This window comes from Tenebrio molitor, chromosome 2, assembly GCF_963966145.1.
Source record: "Tenebrio molitor chromosome 2, icTenMoli1.1, whole genome shotgun sequence".
In the NCBI taxonomy this organism is placed as follows: domain Eukaryota; kingdom Metazoa; phylum Arthropoda; class Insecta; order Coleoptera; family Tenebrionidae; genus Tenebrio; species Tenebrio molitor.
In genome coordinates, this window is record NC_091047.1 from 16,441,220 (window position 1) to 16,455,714 (window position 14,495).

General features: G+C 36.4%; 5 protein-coding genes across 7 annotated transcripts; 3 read left to right on the plus strand and 2 right to left on the minus strand.

The window, feature by feature from the left end:
* Positions 1–203: 203 nt before the first annotated feature.
* On the plus strand, positions 204–3,428 carry Vps35 (Vacuolar protein sorting 35). 2 transcript variants are annotated; one of them, XM_069038579.1, is made up of 7 exons: positions 204–291; positions 490–691; positions 745–960; positions 1,010–1,341; positions 1,536–1,746; positions 1,801–2,402; positions 2,457–3,428. In XM_069038579.1, exons 1-7 carry the CDS (start codon positions 289–291, stop codon positions 3,294–3,296), a joined length of 2,406 nt encoding a protein of 801 aa, XP_068894680.1. In that variant the 5' UTR covers positions 204–288; the 3' UTR covers positions 3,297–3,428. The 2 variants fall into 2 exon arrangements, with proteins under 2 accessions (XP_068894680.1, XP_068894679.1); XM_069038578.1 differs by having other exon boundaries at positions 1,536–2,402.
* A 56-nt stretch (positions 3,429–3,484) lies between these two features.
* Positions 3,485–5,307, plus strand: LOC138123786 (dual specificity protein phosphatase CDC14A-like). 2 transcript variants are annotated; one of them, XM_069038595.1, is made up of 5 exons: positions 3,754–3,870; positions 3,920–4,066; positions 4,113–4,427; positions 4,481–4,610; positions 4,660–5,307. In XM_069038595.1, exons 1-5 carry the CDS (start codon positions 3,797–3,799, stop codon positions 5,116–5,118), a joined length of 1,125 nt encoding a protein of 374 aa, XP_068894696.1. In that variant the 5' UTR covers positions 3,754–3,796; the 3' UTR covers positions 5,119–5,307. The 2 variants fall into 2 exon arrangements, with proteins under 2 accessions (XP_068894695.1, XP_068894696.1); XM_069038594.1 differs by having other exon boundaries at positions 3,485–4,066.
* Positions 5,308–5,917: 610 nt separating this feature from the next.
* LOC138123790 (26S proteasome non-ATPase regulatory subunit 9) lies at positions 5,918–6,899 on the plus strand. The gene is made up of 4 exons (XM_069038599.1): positions 5,918–6,208; positions 6,258–6,357; positions 6,419–6,618; positions 6,668–6,899. The coding sequence occupies exons 1-4, from the start codon at positions 6,113–6,115 to the stop codon at positions 6,881–6,883; spliced, it is 612 nt and encodes a 203-aa protein (XP_068894700.1). The 5' UTR covers positions 5,918–6,112; the 3' UTR covers positions 6,884–6,899.
* A 1,133-nt stretch (positions 6,900–8,032) lies between these two features.
* O-fut2 (O-fucosyltransferase 2) lies at positions 8,033–10,511 on the minus strand. Its single transcript, XM_069038593.1, has 6 exons — positions 10,171–10,511; positions 9,826–10,088; positions 9,545–9,776; positions 9,306–9,498; positions 9,079–9,256; positions 8,033–9,031 (listed from the first exon to the last, which is right to left on the minus strand). Exons 1-6 carry the CDS (start codon positions 10,311–10,313, stop codon positions 8,748–8,750), a joined length of 1,293 nt encoding a protein of 430 aa, XP_068894694.1. The 5' UTR covers positions 10,314–10,511; the 3' UTR covers positions 8,033–8,747.
* A 97-nt stretch (positions 10,512–10,608) lies between these two features.
* CtsK1 (C1 family peptidase 26-29-p) lies at positions 10,609–14,411 on the minus strand. The gene is made up of 9 exons (XM_069038590.1): positions 14,250–14,411; positions 14,071–14,176; positions 12,279–12,502; positions 11,972–12,229; positions 11,508–11,918; positions 11,332–11,458; positions 11,166–11,274; positions 10,928–11,115; positions 10,609–10,875 (listed from the first exon to the last, which is right to left on the minus strand). Exons 1-9 carry the CDS (start codon positions 14,296–14,298, stop codon positions 10,689–10,691), a joined length of 1,659 nt encoding a protein of 552 aa, XP_068894691.1. The 5' UTR covers positions 14,299–14,411; the 3' UTR covers positions 10,609–10,688.
* Positions 14,412–14,495: the final 84 nt, after the last annotated feature.

Consider the following 14,495-nt stretch of genomic DNA (forward strand, 5'->3'; position numbering starts at 1 on the left):
ATTGATGTAACAATTGGCAGGAGTTTCTTCCAAAATGTCACAGTGCAGCCAACATAACATGTGTAAGTTTTTCTTGAATCTTGAATAGCTGATAATTTCTAGAGTCACATAATCGATAAATATATAATACTTACATAATCACTCTGGTCGTCGTTATTTTGTTATTTTTGTATAAATTTTGATTGATTTCCCCTTATCCACAGAACAGGAGCAGCTGCGCTGCCAACATTAGTTGATTGTACATAAATTAATCACTAGGAGGAGGTTCGGACATTAACATCCGTAAAAATGGTAAGTTTTTGCGAATTTTTTTGTATAAATTCGTCATTAAGTTCCCAAAGCCGTATCACGATGACTAGTTACAGTGCCATTCTTAGTTGGACCCCAAATTATTTCAAAATTTTCAACGTCGGGACGGTAATCGACGAATTACATCAATATAACCTCAAATTATCGCCAGTTGTTTCGCGTTGACAAAAATTATTTTAGCCGACTACTCCGCCCCAGATATCACCTGTGGAAGAACAGGAAAAGTACCTCCAAGATGCCGTGGGGGTAGTAAAAGCGCAAGCTTTTCACATGAAGAGAGCCCTCGACAAAAATAAACTGATGGACGCATTGAAAAATGCAAGTGCCATGCTTGCCGAACTTCGTACGTCTCTTCTGTCGCCAAAAAGCTACTATGAACTTTGTAAATGGCCAAAAAAAAAAAAACAACTGAGAGACTAATTTATTATGTTGCAGACATGGCTATTACTGATGAACTGCGCCACTTGGAACTGTATCTTTTAGATGAATTTCAGAAAGGACGCAAAGTGACAGATTTATATGAACTCGTCCAGTACGCCGGAAATATTGTACCCAGACTATATCTTTTGATTACTGTTGGTCTTGTTTATATAAAAACCAATTACGCCCTGCGTCGTGATTTATTGAAAGATTTAGTTGAAATGTGTAGAGGTACTTTACTGTGATATTATCGTAGGTATTGCAACAATTCACTTTGTAGGAGTGCAACACCCATTGCGTGGTTTATTTTTGCGTAACTATCTGTTACAATGTACAAGAAACGTGCTACCAGATGCTCCCGATACCGATGTAGATACTCCCGAAGGGACAGTTAGAGATTCTGTAGATTTTGTTCTGATGAATTTTGCCGAAATGAATAAATTGTGGGTGAGAATGCAGCATCAAGGTCATTCAAGAGAAAGGCAACACAGGGAAAGGGAGAGGGAAGAACTGAAGATTTTGGTTGGGACCAACTTGGTTAGACTGAGTCAGTTGGAGTCGGTGACGCTAGAAAAGTATCAAAAACTTGTTTTGCCAGGCATTTTAGAACAGGTAACTTAATAAATATGTTTTTTTTTTCTCTTGTGGCGACATTAAATTTTTCAACGTCTCAAAAATTTTAATTTTAATGTATTTACTGATATTCTAATGGTAAACGAATTAATACAAGATAGTAACAAAAATGTTCTAAAATTATTTTTAATAATTGTTCAATTGAAACTGAACAAATCAATTGTTATTGACAGGTCGTCAGCTGTAGGGACGCTATTGCCCAAGAATACTTGATGGAATGCATAATCCAAGTATTTCCTGACGAGTTTCACATCAAAACTTTAAATCCGTTTTTAAAATCGTGTGCCGAACTGGAAGCGGGTGTCAATGTCAAAAACATTGTCATCAGTTTAATGGAGCGTTTGGCGTCATTCAGTCAAAGATCAGATGCTTTAGGGAGCGAAGGTGTTACATTAAAATATAAAAAAGATGATCGTTTGTTAAATTGGAAATTTCTAGGGGCTACGATTTTGCAGCAAGTACAGCTGTTTGAAGTGTTTTCTGATCAAGTAGCGTCTATAATAACGAATCGTCAATATCTGCCACCTGAAGATATGATCGCCCTTCAAGTGGCGTTAGTTAATTTGGCCTTGAAATGTTACCCAGACCGTATTGACTACATCGATAAAGTTATGTTGACAAGCGTGGAAGTCTTTCAACGTTTAGGATTGGAACATCTCGAATCAAACTCCTTAGTTGCCAAAGAGTTGCAGAAATTATTAAAAATACCTCTGGATAATTACAATAATTTGCTCATAATTTTAAAACTAAAACACTACGCCGGTCTGATGCAGCATCTGGACTACGCGGGGAGAAAAATGTTGAGCATATATATTTTAAATAACGCTTTAGATAACGAGACTGTTGTACCGTCACAAGAAGAGACCGAACAGTCTTTAAATCTGTTGAGTCCGTTGGTCAACGACAAAGAAGATCAGCCACTCGGCGAAGTAGATCTGGAGGAATTAGCCGAAGAACAGTGCCTTTTGGCGAGATTTATCCACCAGTTACGGTCAAACGTCGCAGACGATCAGTATCTCATACTTACGGCAGCACGGAAGGTTAGAGTAAAATCGGATGTTGTTCGTGTCATTTTGATGTATTGATTTTTGCAGATTTTGGGTGGTGGCGGTTCTCAAAGGATGAAATACACTCTCCCACCTCTCCTCTTTCAAGCTTACCTTCTCGCCTACAAATACAAAGAAATAAAAGATGAAAAATGGGAGAAAAAGTGCCAGAAAATATTTCAGTTTTGTCATTCAACAATCACCGCTTTAGTCAAAGCCGAGCTAGCCGAACTACCATTGAGATTATTCCTCCAGGGAGCCCTGGCCATCGACCAGATAGGTTTCGAAAATCACGAAACCGTCGCTTACGAGTTCATGTCGCAAGCGTTTTCTTTGTACGAGGACGAAATATCGGATTCGAAAGCTCAGCTCGCTGCCATAACGTTGATCGTGGGGACGCTCGAACAAATCAGTTGTTTCTCTGAAGAAAATTCGGATCCGTTGCGAACGCAGTGCGCCTTGGCGGCCAGCAAGCTCTTAAAGAAGCCAGACCAGTGCAGAGGTGTCGCCACTTGTTCGCATCTGTTCTGGAGCGGAAAAAGCCTGGCGAGTAACAGGGAAGAGACCCACGACGGAAAGCGAGTGGTGGAATGTTTGAAGAAAGGTTTGAGGATCGCCAAACAATGCATGGATGTCAGCGTGCAAGTTCAGTTGTTCGTTGAGTTGTTGAACCATTACATTTATTTCTTTGAAAAAGGGAACGATCAAGTCAGCGTGCAGATTTTGAATCAAGTTATAGGGAAGATAAAGGAAGAACTTCCCAATTTGGAGAGCTCAGACGAGACGGAACAGATCACCAAGCACTTTAACAACACTTTGGAGCATTTAAGATCGCGACTAGAAATGCCAGACGTCGAGGGAGTGTCATATGAAGGACTCGAGGTTTGAGCCGATGCTGCAAAACTTCGTAGAAGTTAAAAATGTGTATTTATGATAATTAAGATCATATTATTCGGTAATTTGTTGAATATTTTAATTTTTTATGTGTATATTATGATTTACATAAAAGTACCTATTGGATCCGCTCATTTATTTACAAGAATGAAACCGTTTCCACGATACCGACTCCCATTTCCGATTTAATTGCTCAAAGGAGTGTGCTTGTGTCTCTGATTCAGTCATTAAAGATGCAAAATTTATAAAATGAAGCAAATTACTCATCATATAATCGGTTTTACTTTGGCATTACTTATAAATTACACGATCCAGTTCATATTCTTTGTGATATTGTGCAGCGATTCGTCGTATTGTTACTTATTCCCTTAAGAACAGAGAAGAATGGAGCAGCATGACTACATCGATAAAACCGTCGAGATATTGAAGAACCGTTTATATTTTGCAATTTCGAAATTTTCAAGTTATAAACGTTTGAAAAGTTCCAGAACTTTATGTTTTGTATGTTTCGACGAGGAGTTCAGATATCGGAATTTTTTCCACGACTTCGGCCCCGTGAACATTTCCTGTCTTTACAAATATTCTTGTAAAATAACAAAATTATTGCAAAATTTCAGAGGGAGGAAGAAAATCGTACACTATACTTGTCACGACCCCAATAAAAAAGCCAACGCTGCTTACCTCGTAGGTTCTTTCGCTGTTATTTGTATGAAAATGGACCCTTTCGAAGTGTATAAAATTCTCCTCATCACGGAACCGTACAAGTAGTGTGCACATATTTTACCATTTGTTCTCATTTTCTTTTGGTAGACATTTTGTAGATGCTCTTCAACGAACTTCCATGCACACCATCAGATTGTACGACTGTTTTTCTGGAATTGCCAAAGCCTTACAGTACAGTTTGTTCGACTTTACCGACTTCAACGTACAAGAATATGACGTGTGTGACCAACTGGAAAAGGGAAATATGAACTGGATCATTCCTAGGAAATTTTTGGGATTTCTCGGTCCCACAGAACCAAAAGTGGGGGTGGGTCACACTCCCAGTTTCTATCTAGAGTATTTTCTGCAACACGACATTAAAACGGTGATCCGTCTCAACGACAAACATTACGATTCTTCAGTGTAAACGAAAACATTGTAACGATGATCGACATATTTATGCGCTTTTTCGATAGGTTCACGCGAATCGGCATCGAACATCATGACTTATTTTTCGACGATGGATCAGTACCTTCTATGGATATTCTGCTCAGTTTCTTGCGCATAACAGAAACCGCACCTGCGGCCGTCGCGGTGCATTGCAAGGTTCATTCGATTATAAAATAATTCACTCTTTACTCAACGTATGTTCAAGGCTGGTCTCGGAAGAACGGGAACTCTGATCGGAGCTTATCTGATGAAGCATTACTCGATGACTGCTAAAGAAGCTGTCGCTTGGTTAAGGATCTGTCGGCCGGGGTCCGTCACGGGCGCCCAGCAAGCCTTTCTCGAAGACAACGAAGCGTGGTTGTGGAGGGCCGGCAGTGAATATAGAATGAGGCATTACGGAGACGAAACCAGAATGCCTCAACACAAATACGGAATCTACAGCAAACAATGGCCAATCGATCGCAGCCGAATCATCAACGATGCGAGAAAAAAATTAAGAATGAGTGATTTGGGCATCCATTGTCGTGCTCTTCGACAAATGGACGACAAACAATACCTTCGACATGTAACGAAACTGTTGGCTTCAGTGCGTACGTTTGACGACGACAAAATACGAGATAAAGTTGGGAAAGTTCTTACAGCGATGCCAAGATATAAATTATAAAAATATGGGAAATAAAAACCGCTATATTGAAACAAGCTGACTTGCACATCTTAATTTTATTCTATTGGATTACGATTCTATATCTTTTCAATTTCATTTTTTCCAGAGCTTTACTATTTACTTAGTTCTTTCAAATTAGAATTTGTATTCAATAATCTGAATGAATTAAATAATTACCACTTGACACTATCTTGCTCGTATTCTTGGCAAGGGTTATTCCCGCAAAATTATTGACGAATGCCGACAGTGCCGACACCCCAAGATTAAAATGAAACTGACTTCTCAGAAGAGTCAAACTTTAACACGATGTTGATTAAATTTCATCCTCGAATAAATTTACAGACTTTTATAAATAAACAGTTAAAATATTTACGGTAAATTACACAGCACTGTGAAATTTAAATGATAAAAAGATGCTTTTGTTTTAATTTACACTGTTTTTCTTTTGGTTTTCCTCTTTTGTCAATTGTATTTCACGATTTCTCAAAACTATTTCATATTTACGTCACTTTAAGATTTAATAGAGGTAGGAAATAGCTTTGAGAAATAGTGAAATACAATTGACAAAAGAGGAAAACCAAAAGAAAAACACTTGACAGCACTGTGACAGTCTATTAGAGTGGTATATGTACAGTCATGTTCAGATAAATGTGGGACAATTTTATTTTTCGAGGGTAACATCAACATCAGAGCTGTGATCAGAGTAACATTGAACAATATTTCCAAGGATTTTTTGCTGCCAGAACAAATAGATAGCGCAGGTTTCATTTATTTGTCAAAGTTGACAAATGATTATACTTTTCAAAGCAATTTTACCGCAAAATAGAACAAATTAGTGTGGCGCCAAGGAAGTTCCTTGTGTGGCGCCACGAGCGCCACTTATAATTGACAATTGACGTTTGTCAAATTTTGTTGATTGTTATTTTTACGCACAATAGCACAAGTAAGATTTGTTTGTCATCATTAGCCACAAAATTTTGAAAAAGCAATAAAAATGTCCGAAGAAATTCGACAGCGTGTTTTACAGCTTATAAAACAAAGAGACAAAATTGAGGACGATATCAAACAGCTGACAGAGATTTTAACTTTAGTAAGGTGGCCTTAAAATTTTAAGCTAATTTAAAATTTATAATTTGCAGAATGGTGTAGGTATGAACGATCCGCTAGTCGATTCGGAAGGTTTTCCTATTAATTCTATTGACGTGTACCAAGTGCGACATGCTAGACATCGAATCATATGTAATATTGACTCGACTGTTTATAACATTAGTAACAATAATTGGTTAACTTATATTGTTAGGTTTACAAAATGACCACAAAGCTATTATGAAACAAATTGAAAATGGCTTGCAAGGCTATTATTCTGGATCTAATGATAACCAGACAAATGGAATTCATGATGTTGAAATGAAAAACAATGTCGAAGATCACTTTGTCAGGCATGAAACACCATTTGCTAAAATTACTCTAGTTTCTCCTTCATCTCCAGCTGAAATCGCGGTAAATGTTATGATTTGTAGAAAAGCAATTTAGGAAAACTTCATTCTAGGGATTATGCGAGAATGATGAAATTGTTGAATTCGGCTCTGTGAATTCGACGAATTTCAAGAGTGTAGCAGATGTGGCTTCAGTAGTTCAACATTCAGAAGGTAGCGAAGTCATTGTTAAATTAAAACGAGGAACAAGATTTAGGACTGTCCAATTGGTGCCAAAAAAGTGGCATGGAAGAGGTCTCTTAGGTTGTAATATTGATGTATTAAAATAAATTATTTACGCAAAAATGTTTCTAAATTTGCCCTTGGGTTTTATGATCCTCAACATTTAACAGTTCACCTCAAATTATTTGCAAATTTTTTCCTGTATTTTACAATACTGAAAAGTCAACGAGAATGATACATTGTAAATTATTTACTTTCAATGTGATATAACTTTTAGGAGGAGTGAAACAAACATTTTTGCAGGAGCTGTTGACTGTTTAACCAAAGGTCTACTTAATAATTATAAACAAATTTTGTCCCATGCTGAAAAAATGTTGAGGGAAACAAAGTAAAAAAATCTATTTGAGATTACAACTATATATGTTGCAATGAAAATGAATCAACATTCTAATGAATTTAGTGAAATGTTTAACAGAGTAGAAATGTACGGTTGGTGGACAAAAAAAACTGGGACAAAAATGACAACTATTCAAATCGAAATTTGGCAAATTTGCACCGTTTAATTCAGGCTTGCGAACAAATAGGTTAACTACGAAATGATGACATAAGACAAAAATGCCATGTGTGACACTTACAAACATCAAATCGAATTTTAGATTTCATCCGTTTTCAATTCAATTTATAAAAACACGTAGGTAAAGGTATTATTTAGTTCAGATTTCTTTATTCTTCTTCTTGTTGTTTTTAAAGAAGCAGGAAAATTCGTCTCCTGTCGAGCTCTGATGGCGGTTTCAAATGGATGTAAACGAAGAAAGTTTATCATCTCAAAATCTTCATTATCCGTGGTAACTTTTGGACGGCCAGAGCCTGGTCTTCTTACAATGTTACCAAAAGTTGCAAGTTTTTGTTTGGTGAGCAAAACAGTGTTTTTGCTAACGTTTAGCTCGTTAGCAATTGCTCTTATGGTAATACCCTCCCCAAGGCGTTGTCTAATTACGTGTTTTTGTACTTCTGTTAGATTTGGCATTATTTCTTGTCAAGATAACTGTCAACAGTGATTGTAAAAGTCAGTTTTATTTTGACTTTATTTTGACAATTAAGAGCTTGATACAAACGTAAGAAATTTTGCGTGTCCCAGTTTTTTTTGTCCACCAACCGTACCAAGCAAAATTTGGTGCCACAGAAACTTGCCATCAAAATAACAGCAACAACAAAAACCCAACAGGACTGACTTAACTTCAAAAACTAGTACTACGTAGTGATTATCCAATTTATATTTTCTAGGTAAAAATAAAAAATAGTACAAAAAATAATCTGAAAATAGCACATTCATGTACAGTGGCCGGCAAAGAAAGTTAGCCATCATGTAAATGTCACTGTCATTAAAGCATTAATTACACATTTGGATTTTGATGTGACAGAAAAGTGGTGACTAGTTTTTATTGCCGGCCATTGTATTAGTTACTTAACTTATTCATTTTGTCTTGGTCCTGTACATTTCAATTGTTATGTGTATTGTCAGCTTGTGCTAGATGGCACTTGATTGTTTTCTATATGCTTATCCATTTTCTCTGCTAATATTCGTCTCATGTTTGTTTTCTTTTTTTTGCGTGGCGCTTCGATTTCGCTTTCAATTTCAACATCGCATCTTTTTTGTTTTGTATTGTGTTCTAAGTATCCAAATGTACAAGAATCCGTTAAAACCGTTCATAGTTCATATCTGTAAATTTAATGTAAAACCACAAATTACATCCCGTTAAAACAACACATAACAGTTATGCTTGAATACATGAATTACCGTCCAATTTACTTTGAATTGACCGCTAGGCGAACCATAAACGAATATTTTAAATGCTCCATTGTTATTGGATGATGTAGAATCGGTCAAATCTCGGAAAGGAAGACGCGAAAAATTTTAATGTTCAACTTGGTTTTTTATTCAACGCAAAAAAAATCAATTATTGAATCACGTTAATGTACAATTTTCCAGATCGAAGGTTGCGGGCAGTCGTCACCGTTCTTGCAGAAAGAATTGAAAGTTGTCGCTACAGGAAATCCTAGAATTTCTCGTTCTTCTTGGATACGAAATGAGAAAGTGCTTTCATGTGTACCCACAAAGTGTCTCGCGTACGAACAGATAATCTGCTCGATGATGGCAACGCCTCCGTTTTTATATTTTATTTTAACTCCATTACTTGGAACATACTTGATAGTTTTATAATTGTGTGGAATTTTTTCTACTAAATTTTTGTATTCTAAAACAGGTCATATTTTTAAAAGAAATTTAGCGAGTCTCCACTACCATCTTCGCTGGCATCGGTAGCGATAAAAACTTGCGTCAAATTTAATTTTTCAAGTAGTTTTATAATTTGTTGCGCTATACTCTCTATGGTAGGGACTTGATGGGATCTTCCTCTTAAAAAATCTTGCCTTCTTATGTGTGCACTGAGATAAGGGCCTCCTTTTGCATCTCTTTTAGACTAAAATACATCTAAAATCATTACAATAGAGTTTTCAATTTTATATTACCTTCTCATCCTGCCACTTTTCTGGTAAAATAGTATTATCTGCTTTATCAGTAGAGTTAAGAAATTTTCTTCTGAACTGGGCTGCAATATCACGCAACTTTGTGCTGAATCTCATGCTTCTTCTACACTCCCAATAGAGCTTATTCCCAAACATTTCATGAAGAGCAACTTCAGCATGATGCAACAAAATCACTCTTAAAACAAATTAAACCAAGATACTTATTCCAAAGTCTCTCTTACTTGGCAGAGGATTTCTGTAGTAGTTGAGACAACTTGGTTGCCGGGCCGTGATAAGATAAACACTTGACATTATGTGAAGTGAGGTTTTTATAGAAAAAATAATTTATTTGATAATTCTCTGCACATTCCTCAATTTGCATTTTATTTTTAAAATTACCAGTCTCAAACATATCTTTAAAATGTTGTAGTACATAAACTTCGTCAATTACAACGGCGCTCGTGCGATTCATGGCTAAAATTTTCATTTTTAAATTTGTCAGATGAAATCATTTACAAACCACCTTGAAAAAATTCATACATTTCTATTACTGGTGCGTACATTTTGATACTCTGCAAATCAAAATATAGCCCCCAAGGTATTTGTTCCGCCACTGGAGTGTACTTCCAATGGTACAGATGCGACCATGGGGGCAAAACCAACTTGAAATGTTGTAAATTCTCATGTTCTGAGTGCTTTAATTTGTGGGCCAAAATTGCAAAGCGCATATAGACATCTCGACGCAAATTAAAACCTTCAGGCGGATTTACATCGTACAGTAAAAATCTAAAATAGTGGTAAGTGAGACAAGGGTCGTGATAGTATCATTTGTCTAGTTTCAGTACATCAACACTGATATTAACAATACCTCTCATGAGAATTACTATTGTAACTGCATTCAGAATCGACGTAACAGAATTCATCGCCGCAAGCGTACGATGCTATTTCTAAAAATAAAACGATCACAAATAGTCCATATTTAGTTAATTTTGAAAAAACACTTGTTAACATTTTTAGGTTATGTTAAGTGTCAATTTAAGTTTTTATTAAAGATGTTTGTACATATTGTTGTATGTATGTATTTAGTATAAAAAGAAAGATTTGTCTGTTGCAAAAGGGCTAAATAATTGTTTTTATCTTGATCTTTCATGTCCTTTACAAACACCATACACCAGCTAGCTCTATGGTTCTGTCTTCTGTCATCATGTACATATTTCACAAGACACTCGCGTACGCCATCCGTGCGTACGCCGTACTCTCTGCGTCTCTGGATAAGGAAGGACTATGTTGGTAATAAAAAAATTCATTTCCGCGATTAATAGTTTTATTAACATAAACAAACAAAAATTATATAAATCATATAAGATAATGAACAGTTATTACTTATTACATCGTTACGTAGGTTGGAGTAGTCATGACTCCACAGTTATTCTCTTTGGAGGACATCAAGATGTACCCGTCGTTACCCCAGTAGTTGGACCAACTATTTTTAATCAACCAGTAATTCTCTCCGTTGATTGTACCGTAACCCACCGCCAAAACAGCGTGATCTAATTCATCTACTTTGTTGCCGCTGTAAGAACAATTTGGTAAAAAAATGTAATCAAATTACTTTCCAAAAATACCATTTAGGTTCGTAATATACTCCGTTGGAGTAAAAACTAAAGGTGCGCTGACTAGCGTCGATGCCTACACTGATGGGACCTTGTTTGAATAGAGCCATTCGCAATGCACTTTCGTCATTGGCTGTCACATTAATGTATCCGGTAATTTTTGCAACTTTCGGTACTTTATCCGCATGACAGTAACCATCCTACAACACGAAATTAGAAATGTCGACAACAAAACACAACTAGAACGCACTTGGCCTAGGTAGGATCCGTAATCTGCCTCGGTTGGGATACCACCGTGTTTCAGCATCCACTGATAAGCTCTGAAATCTTCACCGCCGTCGCATCCGTTATTTCCATAACTGTCAAGTAAAAAAATATTCACACACAACATTAAAAAATTGTGAATGTCAGTCTACCCCCATGAACAATCAATCAAAGCCTGCTGAGACAATCGTATGAGATTTCCTCCGTTTTTTAAGAAGAGTGCTCCTTCGACTGTTCCCACGGTGCCGAAACTCCAACACGAACCACAAACCGACTGATCTACAACGTTACACGATAACAATGACACCAAAAAGACACGGGCGATCACCTTTAACGGGCGTAACGGCGCCATATAGTCTCCAGTCCCACTGATCGGGCAAAGCTTCCTTTTGGATATTTTTGTAAGGGAACGGAGCTCCACCGTTGTACCCCCCTGAATAAGTGCGGCCTCTAAGAGCTTTCAATTCCGCCGGGTTCTTATCAGCCAAGTGATTGACAGTCAAAGTGAAACCTTTATTTTGTCTGTTAACTGAATGAATGAATCGCACATTTTGTCTGAATATCTCTTTACGGAGAGCGTGGTCGGTTTCGTTTTTGTACTGTTTACGATGTTTTCGAGTAAACTTATTGAACTCGTAATCGACATGACTGGTTTTTGCCGGGTGTACAAATTCCGCCATCGGATTGAAAGTGTAAATGTGCTTGTCTCCGGGGCCGGGGAAGGCGCTACAGGTCATATCTACAAATCACAAACTGTAACAAGCCTGATGCAACAAATGAAGGTTGAAATACTTGAGTCCAGTTTAAATATGTCATCTGGAATGGGATCTGAATCAAAGGAATCGTAATCCAGATAGTAATGATCGTAGTGACTGCCGAGCAAAGAATTGTAGCCGTTCATTTCGTACCTAACCGGGATCGCTATTTTCGTACCGACGTTGTTTGGATCGTCCTTGTAGTGCAACCACATAGTGTACTTGTTGACTTTTTGGCCAATGGTTTGTGTGAGAGCCCATTTTTCAGTTAAAATCCCACTGATGGTTTCTTCTCCTGTAAATGGTTGTCTTATATCGTGTTTTTAATGGTCGTGGTGACGTACCTGTACACTCAAAATTTGTCAGATCTGGAAGAATCGTTTGGGGTTCGATGGTGTACTCGCTGGTACCGTTGACTTGGAGACAAGTTCTTGCGTTGGTTTCGGTTTCGGTCGTTACCGGTGCTATTTTCAGGCTGGTGCCGTAAGGACCCGACGTCGACAGCTGATAAGTCTTAACCATGTCTCCGTAATAGTCGATGCGAGATCGTTTGGACGGACCATCGTACCTTAACAATAAATGTAACGTATTTTGTGTCCCATCTACCACAAATTTTAATAAAAACATGTTCCTCGTTTTTTATTTTGTCGCATTTGGCTCTCTTAGAGAAACTACTTAATCAAAAAATAGGTAAAGCGAAGAAATCGTCGCTCTTGATTATCACTGACCTGACCTGACCCGTTTTATTTCTGGAAGAATATTTTATTTTCTAAGTTCTGCAGTTGAAAAAAGATTTGATGTTGTTCCCAGTATAAATCGATTATTTTAAAAATTGTACTCCACTATTTACATACAATGATTGTATTGTATTTAACGAAATTTGACTGAATTTATTATGCCAGAAGTATCGAGCGATCAAATTAATTTGTAATCGAGTCATCCATGGATTTGAATCCGTTATGTCTTTTGCGATCGATATGTCTAGCCTGTGTTTCAAGCTGTGTTTATTGGAGCGTGGAGTTCAAGTAACGACCTATGATTTTGGATTCATATATAACTCAATTACAAATTAAATTGATCGCTCTTTATAAAAAAAATTGGACCCAAAACAGACCCTGATGCAGCGCCCCACACGCTATAGGTAGATCAGTTGAGTTATCTTTATAAGCGACTACAATTTTCAACTCATCTTGTAAGTACCATTTAAAAATGTAACTATAGTTGGAACAACGAACAGATATAGTAATAAAAAAAGAGCGTTAGTTGTGCAGAACGATATACGCCGAAGCCTGTTTCACAATGAAGCAAGTTCTTTGCCATTTGTCATTGTTGTAATATACTATAATCAAGTGCTGTAAAAGATATGTGGAATAATGGTAAAATTTCTTCCAGTGTATGTGGGTTTAGGCCAGAAACTCTTGGACTTTGCCACTTAAATGTGTTTAAAAAATGATAAAGGATAATTCCAGTCAATATTGATGTTTATCACGTTTTCTATTGTCGAACAAAATATTTTTATTGTCTTTTGAAAAATTCAATGGATAGGTATTGATTATTATCGATTATCTAAAGTACCTAGGTACATACATAATTATTTTTGACTGTTTTGGTACTTACCTATATTTTTTTCTACCTACTGATAATATCAATAACATTTTAAATGATATGAATGAATGACTGAGAATTTCTTTGTTCTAAAAATCTAAAAGATAACAAACACATAAACACTTCTTAGAAATTAATGTTCTTTCAGACAAAAATTATTTGTTTGATAATAAAAGGTTATAATCGTTATGATTAAGCACATACTTTTGATTGTCTAAATTTGAGGTGAAATCCATGTAATACTCCAAGGCAGTAAAATATCCTGTCTAGCATAAGAATTTTTGATGAAACGGACAACTGCCAAAAAAAAACGTATCTCTGCTAGATTAATTGAATCTTGTTGTTTTATGTATTATCATGCACATGAATTTTATAATTAAAAATATATGCTTTCATTTTACTGACTTGGGGTATTACATGAACTCTACATATATGCAGATAAGGATTTAATTTGTTCATATTGGAAGTACGTACGTAAGTATTTATAATTTATGGATGAGAAAATTTATACTGAAAAATGTTGATACTTACCAGGCATAGAAAGGCTCTTCAATTTCTGCATAAGGAATGTAGAGGATTCCCTTCACCGTGTGTGTGTTGCTCCAAACTGGAGCCGTAACGGCACAATCACCGTAGACTAAAGCAACAAAAATATTATTAAAACGGGAAAATGTTTTTAAAATACCTAATTATATTTTTTGTTTACCTACCTAAAGTAAGAAAACACGAAAAAATAACACTTTTCACTACCGTTCCCATATTTGCTTGAAGAAATCTAAATCACAATTAAACAAATTCTCGATAAGCGCCGACTATTAAAAACAACCCCTGTCGACCTCTGAGCTCAGCTGATAAGTGGTAGAAAGTTTAGATATAAGCCAATCAATTCAAATAGGAGGGGATGTGCAAATGCAAACAAACTTACTTGCTGATTCATCACTGAATTGATTTGCTCA

Coding starts and splice junctions, on each gene's coding strand:
- CtsK1 (XM_069038590.1), bottom strand. CDS start 14,298: ATGGGAACGGTAGTGAAAAGTGTTATTTTTTCGTGTTTTCTTACTTTA. Junction 11,275..11,331: donor TTGATTGATTGTTCATGGGG/GTAGACTGACAT, acceptor TTTACTTGACAG/TTATGGAAATAACGGATGCG. Junction 10,876..10,927: donor GTATATTACGAACCTAAATG/GTATTTTTGGAA, acceptor TTGTTCTTACAG/CGGCAACAAAGTAGATGAAT.
- LOC138123786 (XM_069038594.1), top strand. CDS start 3,687: ATGGAGCAGCATGACTACATCGATAAAACCGTCGAGATATTGAAGAAC. Junction 4,067..4,112: donor CTCATCACGGAACCGTACAA/GTAGTGTGCACA, acceptor TTCTTTTGGTAG/ACATTTTGTAGATGCTCTTC. Junction 4,611..4,659: donor CCGTCGCGGTGCATTGCAAG/GTTCATTCGATT, acceptor CGTATGTTCAAG/GCTGGTCTCGGAAGAACGGG.
- O-fut2 (XM_069038593.1), bottom strand. CDS start 10,313: ATGTTAACAAGTGTTTTTTCAAAATTAACTAAATATGGACTATTTGTG. Junction 9,499..9,544: donor CTACAGAAATCCTCTGCCAA/GTAAGAGAGACT, acceptor ATTTGTTTTAAG/AGTGATTTTGTTGCATCATG. Junction 9,032..9,078: donor TACCGATGCCAGCGAAGATG/GTAGTGGAGACT, acceptor GACCTGTTTTAG/AATACAAAAATTTAGTAGAA.
- Vps35 (XM_069038578.1), top strand. Junction 961..1,009: donor TTTAGTTGAAATGTGTAGAG/GTACTTTACTGT, acceptor TTCACTTTGTAG/GAGTGCAACACCCATTGCGT. Junction 2,403..2,456: donor TACTTACGGCAGCACGGAAG/GTTAGAGTAAAA, acceptor TGATTTTTGCAG/ATTTTGGGTGGTGGCGGTTC.
- LOC138123790 (XM_069038599.1), top strand. CDS start 6,113: ATGTCCGAAGAAATTCGACAGCGTGTTTTACAGCTTATAAAACAAAGA. Junction 6,358..6,418: donor TGCTAGACATCGAATCATAT/GTAATATTGACT, acceptor TTATATTGTTAG/GTTTACAAAATGACCACAAA. Junction 6,619..6,667: donor CATCTCCAGCTGAAATCGCG/GTAAATGTTATG, acceptor ACTTCATTCTAG/GGATTATGCGAGAATGATGA.